Source organism: Pezoporus wallicus, unplaced genomic scaffold (assembly GCF_028554395.1).
Source record: "Pezoporus wallicus isolate ANWC-B61680 ecotype Strahan unplaced genomic scaffold, APGP_CSIRO_Pwel_v1 contig_5696, whole genome shotgun sequence".
Taxonomy (NCBI): Eukaryota; Metazoa; Chordata; class Aves; order Psittaciformes; family Psittacidae; genus Pezoporus; species Pezoporus wallicus.
Genome location: NW_026642402.1, coordinates 819,003 through 841,822, shown reverse-complemented (window position 1 = coordinate 841,822; position 22,820 = coordinate 819,003). Strand labels below are relative to the sequence as shown.

General features: G+C 46.6%; 2 protein-coding genes across 3 annotated transcripts in view; both read left to right on the top strand.

The window, feature by feature from the left end:
- Positions 1 to 11,682, top strand: part of MTHFD2L (methylenetetrahydrofolate dehydrogenase (NADP+ dependent) 2 like) — a 65,759-nt gene extending 54,077 nt beyond the window's left edge. The window contains exons 8-9 of one of the 2 annotated variants that reach the window (XM_057429865.1): positions 10,069 to 10,159; positions 11,649 to 11,682. In XM_057429865.1, the coding sequence (XP_057285848.1) occupies positions 10,069 to 10,159; positions 11,649 to 11,667 (110 nt within the window). In that variant the 3' untranslated portion in view covers positions 11,668 to 11,682. Of the gene's footprint in view, positions 1 to 10,068; positions 10,160 to 10,821; positions 11,372 to 11,648 lie in introns of those variants that run through there. The other variant, XM_057429863.1, reaches the window with a different exon arrangement.
- A 1,519-nt stretch (positions 11,683 to 13,201) lies between these two features.
- Positions 13,202 to 22,469, top strand: EREG (epiregulin). Its single transcript, XM_057429874.1, has 5 exons — positions 13,202 to 13,469; positions 19,722 to 19,805; positions 20,243 to 20,366; positions 20,949 to 21,095; positions 22,060 to 22,469. Exons 1-5 carry the CDS (start codon positions 13,424 to 13,426, stop codon positions 22,118 to 22,120), a joined length of 462 nt encoding a protein of 153 aa, XP_057285857.1. The 5' UTR covers positions 13,202 to 13,423; the 3' UTR covers positions 22,121 to 22,469.
- Positions 22,470 to 22,820: the final 351 nt, after the last annotated feature.

Here is a 22,820-nt window from a genome sequence, read left to right as displayed (position 1 = left end):
AGCTGCAGAGTAGCATTTTAACCCCATTTCTGAGTTTTCCCAAAGGCTGAGTTGCACCCTGCTGAGAAAAAAACTGCAAGAGGTCTCACAGAATTGGGAGGAAACATGGAGCCTTCTGTCCTTGTTTTCCTGTCCTGTTAAGGTATGTTTGCACTGGTTTGACCACCTCAGTTCACTTAGGCAGAGGGAAGATGCCCCTGTATGGAGTATCCTATAACCTTGCCCAATGTGTTATTGTAATTCAGGTGCTGCATTAAAACTGCAGCCTGGAAGGACTTTAAAGGGGGGTTGAAAATCGTTCCGAGGAGGGTTCATTTGATTGTGCTTTAAACTATTTAGTATTTGTGAGATGTTGGAATTGAATGCCTCCACTGTAGGCTTTTCAGAATTAATCATAAAACAGGGACTTGGGATTTTCTCAATTAACTCTGGCCTAACTCCAGCCCTGCTGCAGGCTACAGTGAAACATCTGTTGAGTTCAGCAGATGCAGACTTAGGCTTCTTGCACCAGCTGAGTCCTTGGGCATTTAGATGTTTGCCTTGTGAGTGCTGTGGGTTTCTTAAAGGTTCCCATTTGTTTATGGTGTTTTCTTTAGCAAGATGTACCCTGGTATGTAAGAAGAGTAAGGTAAGAGATATAAGCCAATGTGATATTCAGTAACAGACGCTCATAATTATAAGTGTACTTTGTATATCACTAGAAGGGGGGGGGAAAAAACACCCTCGGTGGAGAAGAAAACTTGGTGGCACTTGACTATATATGGGCACAGTTTAGTTAAAGCCTGTTGAAATCCCAGGCGTTTTTTCATCAACTTTGTTAGGCTTTGAAGCAGCCCGAATTAACGTTGTCCACTTTAAGCAGTGACTTCTAAAGTGACACCTGACAGTGGTGAGAATTTGACTTTGTGTGTTTTCACAAGGTTTTGGTATCAGCTATCCATCAGTCCTTCATGTCCACCTCTTGAGGACTGATTTTCCGTAAGTGAAACGAATTAAAGTTAGAGTGCTCCTCTCCTTCAGTACACCTAGTTGTATCTGTTTGGATTGAAAGGAAACATGACACAGATACAAGCCAAATCCCCTTGTCTTCAAAACCTTTGAATACATTTAAGAATGAGCAAATAACAAAGCAATGTTCATACTTCCTTCAGCATTTCAGGTGCACATTCACATGCAGAATTCCTGCTATGCAAAATGTATTTTCTGTGATCAGTGTCTAGTTGACGTAGAAGTAGATAATCAAATGTTGACAGAGGTACCCTGTGTGTATGACAGAACATCACTGACTTTAATGTGCATACCATACCTTGTACTGATGCAGAGCTGAGGCTCTAACTTCGATTTCAGGGTGTTTGAGCAGCAAGTTTCTCACAAAAATAATCTTTGTTATCATAGAATTGGGGTTGATGCAGATCAGGACATGTACAGAAAGCCCTGCAGAAAACATGCCATTTCATAGAATCATAGTATAGTTACAGCTGGAAAGGACCTTAAGATCATCCAGTTCCAACACCCCTGCCATGGGCAGCGACACCTCACACTAGACCATGTCACCCAAGGCTCTGTCCAGCCTGGCCTTGAACACTGCCAGGGATGGAGCATTCACAGCTTCCCTGGGCAACCCATTCCAGTGCCTCACCACCCTCACAGTAAAGAACTTCTTCCTTAGATCTAACCTGAACTTCCCCTTGGATGAACTCAGAGGAAAACTAAAATCAAACGGGCAAACCCCAACTCCAGCTGTGTGGGGAGAGTTGGATCCATGTGCCCATATAGCCCTGTATGAGTGTTTGGAGAGGGACCTCTGCCACGGCACAGTGGCAGGTCTCTGTGCATAAAGATACAGATCGGGGCCTGCACAGTCTTCCGTAGTCTGGTCCTTTCCACAGGTTAAATTGACCCCAGGTATATGGCCCTGTGCAGAATGCAAAAATGATAATAGAAATAATACAAAATTACAGTTCAATATGATATAATGCAAGTCACTGCCAAAGAAATCCCAGCAAAGCTTTCCATACATCATGAGGAATTTGGTGATACAAAATAAACTTGCATTGCTTCAGGAGGGCTGCTAGTTCAGGAGCTTGAGCTCAAATAGGGTCTGAAACTGCAGGCACAAGACATGACTAAAAGTTGATTTGCCCTGTGCCAGTGAAGCAGCAAAGGGAGAAAAGTGTGGGTTGATCTGCCAAGACCCCCATGCACAGGATCTAACATGTCCCAGCTTATAGAGTGGTCCCTTGTTTGAGTCTAATGACCTGACACTTTTGTCACTCTTAAATCTCTTACCTTGCTCAGCTTTAAATTTCCATTCTCCCACAGTGTAGATTGGAGCTAGAGTATCAGGGTAAGGAGTCAGGGAGGCAGCTGGCACTACTCTGACTCACCAGCCACAGAGGAAGCCATGTGTGAAAAGGCTCCATGATCTGGATCATGGGAGATGCTGGTCCAAGCCTTTATGTCTGCTCGCGCATTTGGTGAGTTGCAGACACTGCATGTGCCTTGGTGCTACCACCAGGGAAGTATCGGAATAACCACAGGGATGCCATGGGGATTAAGGTGTTTAGTAGGTGCAGAGGGTGGTAAACCAATACATAGTCCTTAACACTTTGCATCTGTAGATGGAAAACCAGTATCACCCTCAGCATGTGTTGTGGGAGAAGCAGGCAGTTGAAATCATACAGAGACTCCCCTGGCCCAGCACACTGCAGAGAAAGCGAAGGCTTTTCTCTCTGCTTTTGCTTTTACTGCTTGCTTCCTTGCCATCCATAAACAACTTGGGGGAAGGAGGGAGTTTTGGGTGTTACTGATTTTAATAAAGTGGTTTTAGGAATGTTCTGCCTCTCTGGAGCTTTTATAACAGACACTAGTAGAGGCTTTTGGCAAGAGCACTAAAGCAAACTGCTCCCACCCTCCTTTAGCATGCTGTAAGCAGTGTCTATCCCAGCAGCCATGTGACTGAGAGTCTGAATACACTGTGGTGCCTGGTGAGCTGGGAATGCCCTTGTGAAACACCCCAGCCTCTGTGTCCAGCATGAATCTACCAGCCTCTGCCCTCCCATCCTCCTTTTGCCCATGATCTTTGTCAGTTCTCACAGTTCTCCTTAGCTGCTGCTATTTGAGCAGCTGGGGGATGTTCTGTTGCTGGGGTTGCACTTCCTTGCACCATGGTTGCCTCTAAGCTTTCATTTCCTTTGCTTTTGAGGGTTTGCATCAGACTTTCAGGCACTATTGAGCAAAGATATTTGTGTTTATCTGCCTACCTAGTAAGGGAAAGGTAAGCAATTTTTTTTTGCTTTAAATGCCTCTCATATCTCCCCAAGGGCATTTAGTTATCTCATTCCTTAGCTGTAGACACACTAGTAGTGGTGTAAGTTACAGTTTCCTCCTGCGTTATCTGCAGAGCAATCTGAAGCCCAGCTGAGTTCATAGTGCAGTACAGTCATTTACTTTAGAATAAGTAGCGTCAGGACTTCACACCACTGCCTTTTCCTCATGGTTTTGAATTAAAGTTTATGAGGATTTCATTCACAGGGAACACATTTCACAAATACAGTTGTCTGTGTTCAGGTGTGGTAATGATGGGTTTGGGGTGTGAACAACAGGCCCAACATTTTCCACTTGTGGTGGCAGCAGGAATGACACCAGAGCAGTGTGTACCCCAACATGGGTACAGCCAGGGCAGCTCTTGCAGCCAGAGTAAAGGCTGCTCAGAGTGTGTCAGGAGCAGCATTTCCTGCCCCCTCCTTTCCCCCAAGAGACTGGCATAGGAGGAGAGGAAAAGAAAATGGGGTCCTGCCTGTGAAGGTTTTGGTGACACTGGCCCCACTGAGAATATCGTGAGAATGAGGCCGAAATGAGACATGTTCCAGGTTTTTCTTGCTTGTGACACAGCATATGACTCATGTCCTTTCTACCAAAGTCTGGGAGTGTGTGTGCAGGGGGAGGAGATGTGGAATGGGAAGGTCACAAAGCGTAGGAAGGCTTATCTCAGTCTCCCAGGAGTAATTTGGAACTAGATGATCTTTAAGTCCCTTCCAACACAAACTATTCTATGATTCTAAGTCCAGTGCCTTGTTCTGATGTGTCCTGAGGACTCTTGGGAAGAGAAATCATTACAAGGCCACTGCGTACCAGTGTGTGTTTTGTGCCATGTAGTCTTGGCTTTATGCACTGCCATTCTGCCCAGTTGCTGTTCAGGATGGTGATCAGACAAAGCAGCAAATGAGCGTGATGGCTGTAGGGGACTGGATCTAGGAGATGGGAAGAGATGGAAATGTGCTAGTGACAGGAAGGCATTGCTGGGAGATGAGCAGCATCCACCTGGGGGCAAGGGGAAGAGAAAGTTTTAGAGTGGGCCCAAGTGACTAGCCAACAAGGATTGCTACCTGTCACACATGCCACTAGAGGAATGGGCTGGGGAAATACAATACAGCCACAATTCAGGGATGGAGGCATAGCTGTCATGGCCCTTCTAAAGAGGCCAGGATAGTAAGCTGTTCCCTCTTTACTTTCGGAACCATCTTCCGTGAGGACAGTAAGCTGGACTGGCTCAGACAGATAGCTTTTACTGTAGTGCACAGCTTGACTGAGTATCTGTATGGGAGATAGCACCTTAGATAGAAGGCTGTGTATGTTTTCTGGGGGAAAAGAGCTGGACTCAGAGAAGCATTAATGTCCATGGGACAGTGTTACAATCTGTGTAATGTGCAGACCCCAGTTGGTGAGAAACAGCTCTAAACTTCAAAGGGCACCAGGTAGGTGCGACAAGGTGTCTTTTAGTTGTAACGTGTTTGGAGACAGCAACAACATGTGAGGACTCCTTCACCTACCCAAACAGTATTTAAGGTTGGGTTAGCTATTTTTTTCTTGAATGCTTTACTGTCATCTGACCTGATGTTAGTACAGTTGTAGCCTGTAGGAGTTACAGTTCCTTGAGCCACCTGTTTTGAAGCTAAGGATGTACTATCACTCTGCTTTGCACCAGTAGTGGGTTATTCTCATGTGGATTAGGAGTCACACATCTTGGTGCTTCTACTTCTCCTATACCAAGTGTTCTTCCTTTTGGTCTTCTTTTTGCTTCCAGGCTGGAGCTTCCCTCTGTGTGAAGTCCACCCCTCCAGCCCACAGAGCTAGCTCTCTCTAGTCAGCTGAATATGGGCCAGCCAGGGTAGGTGTGCATTGCTTTTAATACAGTGTTTACCTTAGAGGGAAGTATTGGCTTATCTGTAACTCTGCTAAGGTATGTCGTGAGGTGGACTGCTCAAATGTGAGACTTTAGTTTTAAGACTTCTTTTTGAAAGGTATTTTTAGATTTGTAGCAGGAAATTTGCTAATTATTGATTGTCAAAACACCCAATTTCACCACACCAAAGGAATACCCAAGAAAATCTTTTATTTTCCATGTCTGTGTGTACACATGCATGTCACTGCCTTCAGTCAGCTGCAGTGGAAGTTTATATGAAAGGGGAAAAAAACCCAAACCCTACCTCTAGGTGAGATGTAGGAACAAGAATTGAGAGCAGTGTAATTCACTTTCTCTGCCTGAACGAGAATTACACAGCTAAGTTCTTGGCTTACAGAAAGTGCTGACAACAATAATGTTTTATTTCTTTGATTTACAGTTCCCCTACAAACAATCTGTAGAAGCCATGAAGCAGAAGCTTTGGTACGTACAATTAGAGGTAACTGTTGTGATCAGTGACAGTTGTGCAATGTTTCCAGTGAAGTTGGAGTAGAGGGATTTACTGCAGATGGGCATGCATCAAACTGGTTGTGAGCCTGCAAGTACAGCTGAGGAACTTCCAACAGGATATTTGCAAGTTGTTAATATCCTGTTTATGGAAACCCAAGTAAACAATTGAAGGCCATTGCCCAAAGGATGTTACTTGGATCTACGTAAAAGAATTCCAACATTTGCAATGCAGTGGGCCAGCAGCTCTGATGAGATGTGATGTGGTCATCAAAGCTGCCACAAGTTGTCAAATGCACGCAGGACCACGTTGCATAAGAATGCTCTAGGAGAGAGGGGAGAGAAACTTGAATTGAGACCTCTTTTTTAGTTTAGTTAACCCATGTGCCCTATAAAGTAGTTGATTTGGAAAGATGGAAATTTGCTTTATACACAGTTGCCCTTCCTGGAAATTCGACTCTGGTTCACGGAGGGGAATGTTACAATAACAAAATGGGAGGGAAGGATTTGAGGAGCTGGGACGGACAGACAAGAGCAGGGCCATGTTCTGCACAGATTCTGGCATGTTTCACCTCAGACAGGCCATGTCCTGTGTGGACATAATGTTTTTTTGGTTGATGTCAGACTGCCTGTGTGCTTGGTATGGGCAGGGTAGATTAATCTGGGTGTGGAGCTGGAACACCAGTGTGTTAGGTGTGAAGGGGTGACCTCTGCTGTAGGCATGCTGCAGCTCAGTGGCCAAAAGTGTCTCATCCTGAGTATCTAATGGGCAGCCTCTCTTTGGGCTCTCAAAAAAAGGTAGTTTTCAGGGATTCCTATTCTTTTTGAAAGTCCTCTGGAGGGACTGTTGTTACTGAGGAGTTTAGCTAGACTCAGAGACCTAACTTGTGGTTGGCAGCTTTGGCTACCTGACCTTATCCCCAGCTCTTTTTGTCATGTAGGAAGGATAGATTCTGGCTGCAGGAGCATTGATCAAGAACTGCCTGCCCTAGCTTGGTACTGTGTTCTTAATTTAATAGCTGACGCCAATCTAATTAAACCCAGCCCTGGCCTTTGTCCTGTCCCACTTGATTTATACGCATGCGCTCTGAGTGTCATGAAGGAAATCTGCATCTCTTAAATAACATCAAGCTGCAGGAACAGGGATAGGGGGGTGGATGTGGAGATAACATGTGGAGGAGTTATCTGTGGAAGTGTCTCAGCTGCTGGCACCTCTCCCCCAGGACATCCAGATGGTGTCCACCTGTGCTGGAGATATCTCTGCCCTTCTTGGCCCCACAGAGGCCCATGTCTTTCCCTGGGGATCTCTTTTGGTACCTGTTGTGTGGATAAGATGGCTAATCCATTTCTTGAGTCCTTGACCTAGGAACCTAGGTGTCTGGGGAGGCTTGGATACCTGAGGTGATGTTCAGACCATGGCTGGGAGGAGAAGGTGACTAGAAGGTGATTTCACATAGTATTGGTCATTCCCAAATGAAACCCCAGAAGTTTCCGCATACCATGTGATTCATGGTTGGCTCTCGAGATGTGATGGTACTGAATTCACTGGAGATCAAAGAATATAGAGTTTTATAGCAGGATGGGCCTGGACAGGGAAAACACAAAATGGGAACATCATGCTGAGTGTTGCAACCCCAAAACATTCCTGGTCAGCCTCTTTTCTTTCTAGCTGCACCTTGACAGAAAGGGAGCATGGTATGAAGAGCCTGGCTCCGAGCTGATGTGAGCCAAGGGAGTGCCACAGCTTTTCCCTGCTGGAGTTGCAGGGGAGCTTCACTGTGGACCACAGTGTCCTATTTAGAAATACAAGTGTGGTGATGAATTGTCAGCCACGTTTATAGGTCCCCTGGGGCAGGCTGGCTCATCACCTTTGCGTGACAACAGCCAACACAATAAAGGCCTGATCATGACAGCCTTTTTATTTTTTTTTGGTCACTTCAGTAATAGTAATGATTAACAGTAATTATCAGAACAGTAATGGGAGTGTCCCATAATGCTAGTGGATGGGGGAATTCCACTACGCGCATCTGCTCTTGTGCCTAGTGCTAGTTACCAGGCCAAACAAATACACTGTGGACCCATGCCTCTTTCCTAGACTTGGTTTCTGGAACGGGTGCTGGCCAAGCTGGTTTCAGGTGGATTGCTGTTTACTCCATCATCTCTAATGACACACTGCTGGTGTAGAGGGTGCCCCAGCTCCTCATGCAGGTGACAGGCACCGCTGAGTTGCAGCCAAAATGTGGAGTCTAGGGCTGGCTACAACGCCTGGAGCACAGGGTGAGTCACAGCTCTGTGCTGCTTCTCCCTTTCAGCAGGCCAAGCACAGCAATACTGAGACTGGGAAATAGCCTGCAAGTCAGCCTTTCCTCTGCTCCTGCCCTGCACTTATCCCCTCGCCCCCTGCAGCAATGAAAGGGGCAAAATAGCTTGCAAAGGATTGAACCCACCATAGGTGATGCCTGTGTAACCATGCTGCTGATGCCAAAGTTCACAAATGGAGCAGGTAGGAAGGCTCAGCTGATCATGTGCGAGCATACATATTGTCTAGGCTTTAGCGCACACCTTAGTACTGGCCCTGTTCTTGCCCAGGGAAGGTCTTCCCTTACCGCTGACTGTGGCACTCGTATACAGCATCTCTTCTCCTTTTCTTCCCCATCCTAGCACCAACTCTCCAGAGGGAAGATACAGGAGAGGGGTGGAAGGTAGCGGTGGAGAGCCTGTAGCCAGGACTGACCACTGTGGTGAATGCCTAACAGGAGCCGGTGAGTGCCTCCTGAGTCATACCAGTCCTCACAGTGGGGGTTGTGTTTGTCATTTCACTGTCCTGTGATGGATGTTGCTCTCTGGGCAGAGCTGTTGAGTTGATGGGCTACATGGTCAGCCACCCAATCATACTTTCAGTTATACTGGCCACCAGGCAGGGGTCTGAGTGCTGCATCCATGTATACACACGGTGAACCATCAGAGAGGGCACTCTTTACATTTGCACATGTTTGGTCTCTCAGTGGTTAACTCTGGTCTTCCTGGAGAATGCAAACCCTGTTGAAGAGCTGATTTTATGAACTCAAAGGAAGTGCTGATGTACAGAACAGCACACAGGACTGATGGGTAAAGGGATGGTGGTCTCGCAGCTTGCTTGCAGCCTGCTATGTGCTGTGGGGTAAACCACATATCTTCTACCTTGCTCTTTCCCATATTCTTAATAAATTACATGGAGTAAGGAAAAACAATTCCTAGATACATGGGCAGTAATAAGGGAAGGACTTGGTTTGATAACATCCTTTACAAGGGTGCAGTTAAAATGCTTGCACAGGTTTATGTAGCAGCAAGTGAAGGCAGAAGCCATGAAAAGACTCCACAAATGAAAAAAGCTCCAAACCCCTTGGAGGCTAAGAAATCACTTAGCATGGAGCACTGAGCTGTAATTAGGAAAGGGAAAACACTGGTTGAGCATTATGAAGCTCTTCCTGCCAGTGAGATGTGTTGAGCCATTCAGGAGTTGCCCAGGGGAGAGTAGTGGAATTGTTATACCAGGCAGAAGAACGAAGCTTTAAAAACTGCCCTGCAGGTAGCAGTGCAGCGTGAACGGGCAGATCTGTCCACCTTGTCATCTTCATCTTCTGAGACATCCCATCAAAATGGACAGGAATTAGCTGTTTGGGTTTTGGGGTGTTGTTTTTTTTTTCTTTTTTAATTTGCTAGTTAATGCTGACCCAAGAAGTTGGCTAAGAAATGGTTGAATTTGGTGTCATCCAGTAGCTCTGACCTCCCGCTGCGTTTACTGGAAGAGGCATCAGCTGCTTTCAGCCTTGGGGTCAGTGTTCTGACCTCTGATAGTTTACAGGAGAGCCTGGTTGTTTAAGAACATCTGACCTAATTCAGCCCTCACATACATGGCAGATCTGAAACCAAGTTTTGCTCAAGGTGTTTTTTCTTACTCCCTTTCCTCCAGACTACCTTATCTGTGTAGGTCAGTTAAATGTATTCCCTTCTTAGGGCATTTGTGCTACGTGTGAGCCTCATGGGTTTTGCCACATAGGATTTTCGTTTTTCTGTAGCTCAAATGTAAATGCTGTTAAGTGAGCTGTGCTCCAGCTAGCTTTCTGTTCTTTTGAGAGTACTTCTTGAGGATCTGTCATGCTGTGCAATGAAATCTCACTAGATATAAAAATTTCTTACGCACACTGATGTATGCACTTGTGCTGGTCTCAAAAAATGCTGGCAGATTTTCCCAGGGATGCATGAAAATGCAAATGCTGCTTTTTGTTACTTTGAGTATGTATGACAGTGCCAAGTGCCTCAGTCCTAGGCTAAGAATGATTTTCTTCCAGTTTCAAAAATGCTTTCTAACAAAAACATGTTGATTTTGAAAATAGGTCTTATTCTTGACAGACAAAACCAATGCAGATCCATCCCCATGATGATACTGCATGAAACTGGGTGCGAGGCCTACAGAAAGCAGCTAAAGTGAGTAGTATTGTTATGTACACCTTTAGTTATGTACAAACACATACATAAAGTGGCTATGAACCCGTGTATTCTTCTACAGCACATCACCGTGAGGAAAAGCATTTTCAAGCCCAGAAAAATGTACGTTTGAGCTGTATTTTCCCCTCTCAAAGTTGAAAAGGGTATGTTGTTCATAGAAAACCCTCTGTCATGAGTGATAGCTAAACTGATAGGCAAAGCTCAGTCCATACCCTTGAAATAATCACTGCTGCTCTGTCCAAAATGGAGAGATGAATGCTTGTGACAGTGAAAGAGGATTAAAAGCATAACATGGACTTCAGTTGAGCCTGTGTGCTTTGTAAATAAAAGTTTTCCTTCAAGACGGTCATTAAACCATTGCAAGGTAATAAAAGCAAGGAAGTCTTTTGCACAAGACATATTTCCTCATGTTCTTGTTAGGCTTTGTGAAGAGAAAGATTCTGAAATGTCAAAGCATTCTGGGGGCTCCTTGCCTCCACTGGTGTGATGCCAAGTGGCATAAAGCTATCCTTGGCTTGACTTGGGTGTGCCAGTTCACCCCAGCTGCAATTGAGGCCACTAGCTGGAGTGCACCCATCATGCTCTGTTGCCCAACCAGTGCTAACTCTTGGCACTGTACAGACATGTCCCTCCATTCTCAGATCCGTGGGATGCAATAAACATACCTCACAATGAACCCGTTGGGTGCAAGAAGGCACTACTTACTGTGAAGAGTCTCTTGGAAAACTGGCTCTGAAGGTGTGTACCAACCGTGTCCAAAGAGGTGGCCTCCACATGAAGGAGAGGATGGTGAAAGCCGCAAGCAGGGATGCCAAATGCAGAACCACATACCATGAGGTAAAGAACATTGCAGAAAGATAAAGATGTGTCTATGATGCTTGTTTTTCATATATTCAAATCTGAAAGAGGAAATTCCAATGAATTGCTCCAGTTGTGTCAGCATTACTTGGTATCTGGATACCGGTACAAGACTATAATTAAGTGCTGTCTTTCAGAAGATAAATCATGCAGCAATTTAAGGGTGAAATTAATTATAAAGTGGAAGTTCTACAGTGATGCTGCTTTTTAAGACATCTGCATGCCCACACACAGAAATGCTTTACTAATAATTGCAATTCCTTCCTTTACTCATTCTGATCCCTGAAAGGGCAGACAATAAAATCCTTAATGAGGGGGATCAGCACAAATTAAGGAAGCAACAAAACCAGTCATGTGGCATCAGAAAACCTTAAAGCAGTATGCTGATTGTGTGGATAAGCCATGAGCCTAATGTTGGGGGGGGGGGGAAGAGGACTCAGAAAAAGATTCCAACTATGTCATGTCCCACTTTATTGTGGGGGATGAACTTCTGTATCCTGCTTTCACACTGATCTTGATTCTATCTTGCCAACTCTTATACTGTTTAGCTAATGTGTAAGTGGTGCTGACATACAGTTCTCTAGTGACATGTTGCCTTATTTCATTTCAGCATCTCCACACTTATGTAGACCTAAGAAAAGACTCCCAAAGTAAGAAGGAATATGATTTTTAAGTGCCAGATCTATTCCAGCTCCCTGAATTAACCTGTTTATTACTTGTAATTACATTCTGAACATGGAGTTGTAGTATATCATGTTCTGCAGTATTTTCTACAATTAACTTATATCTTGTATGAATAACTACCGATAAAATGGAGAAACTATGGGTGCTTGACTAGCCAGCTATTAAACTGCACCTTGCTATCAATACTCAGATTCCTTGCTGTGAGACAGGCTTATCAATTCTGCAGTAAATTGGGTGTCACCTTGCCTTTTTGACGATGGAAAGTGATAAGGCACAGGAAGGTTTTCCTTAAAAGGAAAAGAAATAACCACCATTGAGCGGGTTGGTTAGACAAAACACACTTGATATTTCAGGCAGATGCATACAGTAGGGATTTGGGGGTAGAGTATCCCTCAGCTATCCAGTGGTGGCACGTAAGTGCTGAACAAGGCCTTGCCTAACATAGTGACAGTGTGTGGGCTTCAACAAGATAACTTAAAAGAAGTTGTTTAAAAAAATAGCCATAATTAGTCAACTGCTGTCAAGGTAACTAAAGATCTGTTGCTACCCGTGCTGTGACAAGGCCAAGGGCTGGAGGGGCAATGCAGCTTAAGCACCCACTGGCCTTAGGACCATCACAGATGGTCCAGGTATTGACATCCCTGTCAACTGCTGCGACCCTGGCAGCAGCTCATATGTGGCGAGGGTCACTTCAGATGTCAGGAGATGCGAGATGGGGAAGGGCAGCAAGTTGCTAGCTGCTCACCCTGAGGTGTTTCCCAGCCTTGGGTTTATGGTGGCCAGTGTGGCAGTGCAGTGGCCCACCCAGGCCGCCGTTGGCTCCAGATACACACTGCACTGGCAAAGTCTCACACCCTTATGCATCGCCCTGATGCCAGAGAGGGACTCTTCATGGGAGACTGTGGTGATACAACGAGGGGTGATGGGTTTAAGCTGAAACAGGGGAAGTTCAGGTTAGATATAAGGAAGAAGTTCTTTACTGTGAGGGTGGTGAGGCACTGGCACAGGTTGCCTAAAAAAGTTGTGAATGCTCCATCCCTAGCAGGGTTCAAAGCCAGTTTGGAGAGAATCTTGGGTGACCTAGTCTAGCGTGAGGCATCCCTGCCCCATGGCAGGGGGGTTGGAACTGGATGATCTTCAGGTCCTTTCCAGTCCAAATCATTCTATGATTCTATGATGAGCTGAAGGCAAGTAGTGCTGAGGCTGTGCATCCAGCCGGGGACATCCGCTGCCCCAGGAGATCCCAGGCATCAGCGCCTTGGCCAGATGGCTCAGAGGGGATGGGTAAATTTACAACCCCATGTATAATTTGCCATAACGCTTGCTAAAATAAGGAAATCAAATGTGCATGGCCAGCAAGCGAGGGCCAGAGGGATCAGGCAGGCGTGCTCCTACCCTACCCTCCCCACTGGGTGCACCTCCTGCCTGCCGGGGGTGGAACGGCCCGGCTTGGTTTGGTTCGGCCCGGCCCGGCCCGGCCCGGCCGGGGGCGGCGGGGCAGGATACGAGGAGGCCGGGGACCTGCCCCCGGCCGAGCCGGGGTTTCATCACCGGAGCCGAGCCCCGCCTCTCCCGCTGGCCCATAAAGGTCCGGCGCGGCGAGGCCCACACCCATACGGCTCCCGCCGGTCCGCTGCGAACGGCTGCCGCCTCTTCCTCTCTTGCTTCCTCCTTCTCTTCTCTCCCCGGGACGAGAGGGCGATGGACGCCAGATGCCTGCGGGTCCGCAGCCTGCTGCTCTTCCTCGGTGAGTGCCGCCCGGCGTTGTGGGACTCTGCTCTGAAGGGCAGGGACTGGGAAGGCATCAGGCGCTGAGTCTAGGGGCCGGGGTGTTCCAGCTGCTGGAAAACGTCTGGCAAAGCATAAAGCCCGGCTTGCCTTCAGGTGAAGGCGATGTGTTTTTTCTTCGAGATGAAATCATGGGCAGGGATGGGTATACCTGTGTGGTTGTGTTCGACGGAGAGCAAAGAACACAGGTACTCCCCGGTGTGCTGTTTATGGGACGTTTCTTTGCTTGCATGATGCCCAAGTGATGGAGTGAAGGTGAACGTTCACTCCCCTTTTCCCCAGCTCTGCTCGCAGTGCAGTGTGCTCAAGGCAGTGCTGTCTGTTCTCCTTCACCTTGTCCTGTCCTGTTCGTAGTCTGGTCCTATTGCCTTTACCCCTGCCACACTCTGGGTGAGCCCAGCCGGTGAATCCCCACAGCAGCAGAGACTTCCTTATGGTAACAAAACAAGTTGCGGCATCCCTCTGCTTGACACTTCTCCACCTCCTCACTGGCAGTGTGTTACTCTGTTGCATGACATAACCTACCTGAAAGTCCAAAATGAACATATGTATCCTCAGAGCATCGAGAATCCTGGAGCCTGGATGTCATGTAAAGCAAGAGCTGATCTTTGCCCCACACTGTGGCTGGGCACTGGCAGGGAGTGCTGAGAGCTTACCCCATGGGGAGACTTGAGCTGCGTGGCAGCAAACGTTTGAGGCGGGACCCAGACCTGGCATACTCATATGCTGCTTTAATGACAAAGCATCTTCTCACACTCATGATGCCGGGCTCAGGGTCGCAGACAGTGGGAATCCTCAGTTCCCAAGACTTCTTTTTGGGGGCAGATGTTCCTTTAGCAGCATGGGTTTGTGTCTTTCATCTTGGCCAAGTACTTCCACTTTTGGATCAGCTGCTGCACAGCATCTCACTTGCCAGGACAGCGGGCTGAACACCTTTTCCTGGTGTCTTGGAAGGAGCTAGTATGTCTTTCATGAGCCTGTATATGGATTTATTAATTTTCGGGGCGGGTGCAAAATCCAGTAGTAAGGGCATAGTCATAGCTGAATGGCATCATAAGGAGTGGTATGAGCTTTTTACTGCCTTCTCCTCCCAGGTCAGTAGTATAAGCAGAACTTGGTGCCACTGTCAGAAGTTGGGAAGACTGTAGCTGGTGTTAGATCAGACTTTAAGATGAAGCTGAATGGCTGAAACCTGACTGAAGTGATGGTCATTGTCAGCTTGGTATCCTGATTGTTGTGGGCTTGGCGTGGTAGAAGAGAGCTGTCATTCACCCTGAGGAGCCACACAGTGATGTGGTGGTGACGGAGCCAAGCCCAGGCCCTGCCTTTTCCGTGAATTACTACAGCAGCCTTGGCACTGGTCTCGTTGCAGTCACTGTAATGCCCGCTCAGTGGCCATCCTCAGATCTCCAGAACCACTGGACAGTTTCAGCAGTTGCTGACCTTCTGTTTTCCCATGTCACATTTGTCTGGTCATCAGCAAGTGGGCTAAACATTAAGGCCGCTGAGTGGATGTGGAAAATGATGTGGAAAATGTCAGTGACTGATGTGTCTGGCTGGAAGCAATAATGGATTACTGCTGCTTCTGTGGCATAGGGACCTCTTTCCACCATGTATGGTGGAAAGCAGAGTGGCACAGGGGTAGCATGTGAGTAAGGTCAGTGATGTGCAAGTCTCCACAAAGGTGGAAGCAGTACTGAGATGACTGGGTGCACATAATATGTAATTATCTGCATTATCTCTGCTTAAGGGTAAGTCCTGACACCGTGTTGAAGATGATCATGTGGGCCTGTAGCAATTTTAGAGCGATAGTCTTCCGATAACGGGCTGGTGTTTCCAGGGCTGATTCAGAGCTGCTGTGGTCTGGCCCTGGGCATCCATGACTTGAGTTGGCACTTCTGAAGGCATGGATACAAAATGTGAAATGGGGAAATCTGGACACGACTGCCAGAAACAAACATGCGTAGCCGTTCCTGTCCGCTTGTCCTAAGGGTAGTTGATTTGAGCCTGTCTCTCTCAGAAACATCACATCTGGCCCTGCATTTAGACAACAGGCAAACCATCCATAGACTGCAGGGGCACGAGGGGTGGAAAGAGCTGACAGCATCTCCTTTCACATGATGAGAAGAGCAACCTGTACATCTTGTACGTCTTGTCTAAGGAAGAGGAGTGTTGGGCATGGTGCCTTGATGGGCATGGTCAGGCAATTAGGCACCACGTACATCATATCCAAACATCAAGCAGCAAACAAACAGCTTGTCCAGAGTGCAAAGATGGGGAAGCGTGCTTTGTCTAAGGTGTTTAGCTTGAATGACCACTTCCCCTTTCCCAGGAAAATAAAATGCTCAGCCTGTGTGGATAACCTCTACTTTAGAGATGCTGTGTTTGATTTGAGCGGTGTGGTTGCACAGCCAAATCTTAAATAAGAACAGACTGTTTGCAAGGCTTTCCTGGCTAAATCTAAGTTTCTATGATCTTCATCTAAACCACAGCCACCCACCTAGCCTTTGTTGCCAGAAGTGCTCGCTTTGTCTGAGGTGGCCTGTGAGCTGCTGTGGCTAGCTAGGGAGGTTACCAGCAGAGAGGGATGGAAGGCAATGCTCTGGAGTTAAACGGTATTAATAGCAGTGCTCAGAAAGCCAATAGGACTGGCTAACTTCCATGATTCCTGCCTAGTCTACACCAAGAAGGCCTTAGACAGATGTGCTCTGGGTGTCCAAAATCAGGTAAGGGGTACTCACCTTGACCTGTCTCCAGAGTTAAAATAGGCTGAGATCCTGTAGGTGTGTGTCACATGGACACCTCTGTGTTTGGCATTGCAACCCATGTGAAAGGTGTAGGTGCTACTGCTGTGGCAGAGAGATCACAGGGATGTCAGATGTGAAGCAGCATTGCAGGGTCTTCTTCAGATTAACTAGTGAGCTCAATGACAATCAAAGCCAACTGAAATGGTGATTGACCTCTCAGAAGCCTGAGACTATTACTGTTCCAGTAACAGCCACTGCTGTTGGTGTCAACCTGACAGGAACACCTCCAGGACCAGATAGTGTTGCATGTGCGTGCTACTGGAGCATCAGCATAGCATTCGCATTCCTGCAAGGCACACATGAATACCCACCATCTCGTTACTGCTATCTTCTATGCTGTGTTTGCTTAGTGATCAGTGAAGGTGTAAGAACATAATGACCTCTCCCAGGTGCTATGCTTGGTATCCATCACCCAGTAATCCTGGGAAAGGCTCTCCTTCGCCATTCCTGTGTGTGGATCCCTTATCCTCCTTCAGGATACCCCTCCCATTGATGTCAGAGGGGAAATATGTGCATGGGGGAAAGGGCAAAATATAACAGTGCAGAGCAGGAGGAACTTTGCCCCGATGTGACAAATACTGCTGGGTGTCAACACATACCCACACCTGCTCCAGCCCTTCCGGCTATGTGGCTGCAGCCAGGCAGAGCAGGCTGTCAGTTGTGGCTGCAATGGGGCAAGCCATGTGTGGTTCAGTGTTGGAGGAGGAGGTTATTTTTAATATGCCTCATAGATGTTGAGTTTTGGCCTTTTTTCTAGCTGGAAAGCGGTGTCTCCTCCTGGAGCCAGGAGAAGAGCTGACCCATCTCTTTCATGTGCCTGGGTTTGAGTTTCTTGAATGCAAAAACTGGGTTCTGGAAACTCTCTAAGAGCTTGAGATTAAAAAGCAATTGCTCAGGTTATGCTCAGATCAAGGAAGTATGTAAACTGGAACAAAAATATGTAGGTTAATAGAGAGTGCCAGATGGCTTAATCCATCTATTTAACCAAGTACAACACAAGTGAGTATCCCAGGTACCTCTAGCATCTTTTTGCCTTGATTTATGCTCATTACTGTCATGTGGCCCCCAGACTAAATCCTGCCATAAAACCTGCCACAGCCCAGGGATGATAGCAGCTGTACATGGGGAGCAGGAGGAAGCCTCAGTCACTAACTCTGGCTACTCTCAGGATTTCAGCATCCCTTTTTGCAACCACATGTTGTAACCTTAGTGGGACAGAGCTGATCTGTGCCACAGCTGCTCCCTGCTGAATGAGCAGCTTAGTCCATGGAGCACTTCTGAAATGTCTCTCTGGTACCTGGGAAGGAGGACTGACTCAGCAGATCTCCTTTGGGAGAGATTTAGCATCATTTGGAACATGGGTCCCTCAAGGAAGCTCAAAGCTGCTGTTCTGGCAGTAACTGAACTTCCCCCATCTATCAGTGGATGGCTTCAGCCTTCAAACACTTCACGTTTCTGTTATAGCCTTGCAGAAGTGTTCAGTTGCTTCTCCTCATGAAGTCTATAGTGAGTACAGTAGTGTTAATAATAAAAAAGTCCCACCGTGAAAGTAAACTTGCTTGTCCTGCCCGTGGAGTGAAAGGCAGGTGCTGCTGACTCATGCTAGCAGGCACAGATGGCTCCAGCTTACTCCTGTACAAGTCAGGGTGCTGGCATCATTGCTGTGTTACTGTGGCTCTCCCTTTGGTGGCCCTAGTCTTTGTTCTTTCTGTTAAAGCTTGGTTTATTAGCTTTGCAAGGAATGCAGTGGAGAGGGAGGTAAAGACATGGAGTGTTTTTTTTAAAGCTACACAAGCATACAACCCTCCTTGTCCCTCCAGGATGGATATTCCTGCTGTTCTTGTATCTAGAATCATAGATCATAGAATGGTTTGGATTAGCAGAGACCTTAAAGATCATTCAGTTCCGCCCACACTGCCTTGGGCAGGGACACCTTCCACTAGACCTGTTTTAACTAGAATAAAGCTTGAAGGAAACCTGCTAATCACTCAGAAACAGAGGAGCTGCAGGAAGTCCATAAATCACTCCTAGATTTAACTCCGAGATGTAATGAAACTTTCTAATAACTGGACTTGAATTAGAGTGATCAAGAAATTATGAAGGCACACTCCCTCCATTAGACATACATGACCTGACAAGTTAATAGAGGCAAACAGCCCAAAGACACAAATTACCAACTGGTGTGGCATGGTGCTGATGACTAAGCAGTTCACCAGCAGGTTAGTTTGTGACCACAATAGCAAGTGTTAGCCAACTGCATTTCATGGCCAGCTGGGACAAACACTGACTGTTCCTCTGGGGCCAGCCGTGAGGCTATGAGCACTTGTGTTGGCCTTCAGATCATATTCAGTAATGTTCATTTAACTAGGAGAATACCTGAAAGCTCTGCCTGTGCAGCACTCTACAGCCTCAAAGATGTCCAGATGCTTTAGAAGCTGAATCTCTGGGAGAAGGGGAGGAAGGTCCTTGCTCCCTGAGGAAATGCAGCCGCAGCTCTAGTAGCGGAACTCCTCAGCCTCTCATTATGTCTGGTAGCCACATCAAACCTACTGAGCTGCAGTTTTCCTCAGTGTGGATGGTGAAGGGAAGACAGAAATGTACCCTTTTTCTCCTGGGGTTCTGCTGAGATGAGGAACACAGGCCCAAGACCCCTGAAGTGGCCAGTAACTGCTGATGAAGAGGGTCTGTGTGGGAGCAGGTGGCAGTGCAGGAACTGTCCAACCTTTCAGGCTGCTACACCACCTCAGCAGCTGAGGAACCTCTTTGCTGCTAAAGAGTAGCTTTGGTGTTAAGCCTTCCTCAAGCCGGATGTGCTCTCTGAAGTCGGGGGTCACTGAGCCTGGCTCAGCACTGACCTGCTGCACTGCATCATCAGCTGCACGGGCTTGCTGAGTCCTAGGAAATGCTCTGCCCCTGCACTGCTGTGACTCAGGGATGTCATGATTTGGATCACCAAAAGAACTCCTCCTGCCATGAATGCTGGATTGTCATGCCTAATTGCAGAAATCTGGCAGGGTCCCTTGTGCAGGTGTCATGCCAGACCAGTCAGAAAGGGAACATAATCAGTGTTGGCCTAATTTCTGCCTCTCCTGTGTAATCTCTCCAAGCCTGTTCCTGCACAGTTTCACTCTGAGTGTGGGTGAGAGGTGGTCACAGGCATTATATTTCTGTTTGATCTCTGATCTACATTAAAGTTTGTATTTCAGAGATGTTTGTTTGGGCTGCCTTATATGATACAGGCAGCAGATCTCTCAGACCTGTGTTTTTTCAGCTTACAACACTCGGGTTTTCCTAACGTAAAAGTTTCTGTTGTTCTTGTATTAACTTGATGAATACACAACCTGAAATACTTAAGTACACTTGAAAAGCAGCTAGTTTTGACTCTTCTTTTTATTCTTTTGTAGGCTACCTATTGCAAGCAGTCCTGGGCACAACAGTGATCCCATTATGTGGGCCTGGTGAAATGGAGAACTGCACGACAGCACTAAGTAAGTGTACTGCTCAGCTCTCTCTGTAGGGAACAAGTCTTGGGTTCCCATCTTCTTTTCCTAGTGGCCTCACCGAGGTGCTCTTGGAATAATTTTTCTGTTGAACAACACGGCCAACATCCTGCAGAGTGTTCAGCGTTGTTGAACAAGGGCTGGGTTTTAGCCTACATTTCCTTTAATATTGCTTCTGTAGCTGAAGAGTTCTTCCTGAAGTGTGAACTCTGCTGTGAAAGCAGAAATAGCTTATGTGGAACTCCCAAAAGTCAATATAACTCTGGCCTGGGAAAATCCTCTCCCTGTTCAGAAGGGTCACCTTCTGCTGCTTTGTAGGTCTCCTGGTAGTGACACTATTAGCTGTACTTGTACAGCTTATACATTGTTTGGGAAATACAAAGCGGAAATAAGGCTGATGAGATGCTAACAAAATCTCTTTGTAGTCCAGACAGAGAACAGTCCACGTGTGGCTCAAGTTGGGATAACTAGATGCAAGCCTGAAATGAAGGACTACTGCTTCCATGGGCAGTGCGTGTACATAGTGGACTTGGATGAACACTACTGCAGGTATGAAGTGGGCATGATGCGTTCTGCAGACCTCCCTGAGGTGGGCTTGGAGGTGAACTGCATGGGGCCTTTCATCTTACTGCTCTTGGCACTTAGCTGGAACACCCATCCAGCAAAGTATTCAAATGATTACAAGACATTAAAGAGGAGCAATATATCTATAAAACACCTCAGCTGCATTTAAGCAAGTGTTAAGCATATGTGCTGGCTCCAGTGAAACCTAGGTGAGAGTTTTAGGCACATGAAATTAATCAGCAGCCAAACTTAAACTTGGGACACTCATTCTGATGCTCTTCCCTGCCATCTATGTTTATAGTAGTGTGAGATCCAGACCTCAGGCAAAGCAACCAGGTTTCTCCTTGGATTCAGCCTGCAAAATAAAGACCCTCTAGGTATTTTAAAGGGTACTCCTCATTTATTTGAAGAGTTTGCAACCATTTCTAGGACCACGTTGGCTTGCAGTACATCGGTTCTAATTGCTTGTCCCTGAGGAAACAGCAGGCTAGCAGTACAGCATGCTTTGTGGACTGCTAAAGCGTAACCCCATGGCTGTGTCTCTAATTGTGCATCTCTGATCCTCAGGTGTGATGTAGGCTTCTCTGGTGTCCGATGTGTGCATTCAGAATTGGTTAGACAGCCCCTCAGTAAGGAGTATGTGGCACTGACAGTTATCGTCGTTCTGCTTTTCCTCATCGCCATCTCCATTGCAAGCTACTACATCTGCAGAAGGTAAGCAAGATATGCTTCGTGGCTCAGGAAGGCTAATCCCCTGTATTTGCAGCAAGATGTCCCCTGAGTACCTCCAGATAGAACAAGGTACCTATGTTCACTTGACTGAATGGAGCTGGTTTGATAGACAGACCTGCTAGCCTGCGCTTAGTAAAGTATGCTGAATGCATAGCATAACCCAAACTGCAGGCTAGGCAGCAGTATCTTCTGATGCCTTCTAACCCTGATAGACAGATAGTTCATGTCTGTCTTGGAAGGTGTGTTGAGCTAAAGGAGAGAGCAGACAGGGAACAGGGAAATTTTAGTTCCTTTCTTTTCGTAATGCTATTTCCCCCATCATCCGGAACTGGAGGACAATTGGATCAGTGATTTTTATCAGTTGTGTTATTGTGGTGACTGTGATATCACAAGCAATGCCTTATCTGCTTTACCAAGGAGGATAGTAGTCTTCCCCATTAACAGACCCACAAGCAGCAGGGGTCATTCTTCAGACTAAAAACTAACAATAAGCAGCTGTCAGAGAGATCTGAGAAGGTGGAACAGCCCTCAGAGAAGAGAGCTCAGCTTCACACATCTGACAGCTAGGTGGTGATCGCTGTAATTCCTCTTCCCTGCATGAAGACTCGATGGCACATCATTTCAAACACAAGGTGGCCAAGTTGGTTAGGATGCTCAGCCCTATTGCAGGCAAGGATCCAGCAGGATTTCTCCAAGACAAAGCTAGTATCAATAGGAAGACTTTAATGCAGATGGGACAACCTTAGTGAAGAGATGAGACATGAGACTGCCTGAAAGTTATCTCAGACATGGAAGTGATCACAGACAGAGCTTAGCTACTAGAGGTTTAAAACAAATGTGAGGAGGTCATGCAGCATTTCCTTTTTCTTCCTTGCAACCCCCTTCACCCCACAAAAAGTCTTTTGGAACAACTGGCTTTCCAGAACTCACACTTCTCTACTTCCAGGTACCAAAACAAGAAGAGACAAATGAATGCCAGTGAATACAAGGAAGTTGGTGCCGTGTAGAAGAAATGGTGGCTTCCTGCAGTGTTCTGTTCATCTGGATGGACTCATTGACTTCTCATCTATTTAAATGTTATTTTTATTAACAATATTTACAATATTTATATCTTTGTAAAAATTTCAGTTGCTTGGTGATCCAATCAGTATAGGTCAAGCATTTTATTTTCAGTGTTTTATTTTTTTACTAAATATTATTTCCTCATGAGAACCCCACCTTGGTGGTTCTGTGGGATAGAGATATATTTTTATAAAAACTCATCTTCTTACTCTGAAGAGTAATTTTATATTTATTCTTGTGAATATGCTCAAAACAATTCTGCTCCTTGAAATAAAAGTTGTAGACCAAGTCAAAGTGTCTGCTGAGTCCAAAGACTGGTGGTGGATGGAGTTCAGCCCATGTGGCAGATGGTCACAACTGGTGTTCCCCAGGGCTCACTCCTAGGCCCAGTTCTGTTTAATGTCTCTATCAATGATATGGGTGAGGGGATTGAGGGCACCCTCAGTCACTTTGCAGAGGACACCAAGCTGGGTGGGAGCGTTGATCTGCTGGACAGCAGGAGGTTCTGCAGGGGGATCTGGACAGGCTGTGAAGGGTCTGGAGCACAAGTGTGATGGGGAACAGCTGAGGGACCTGGGGGGGGTTAGTCTGGAGAAGAGAAGGCTTAGGGGGGGACCTTATCACTCTCTACACCTACCTGAAAGA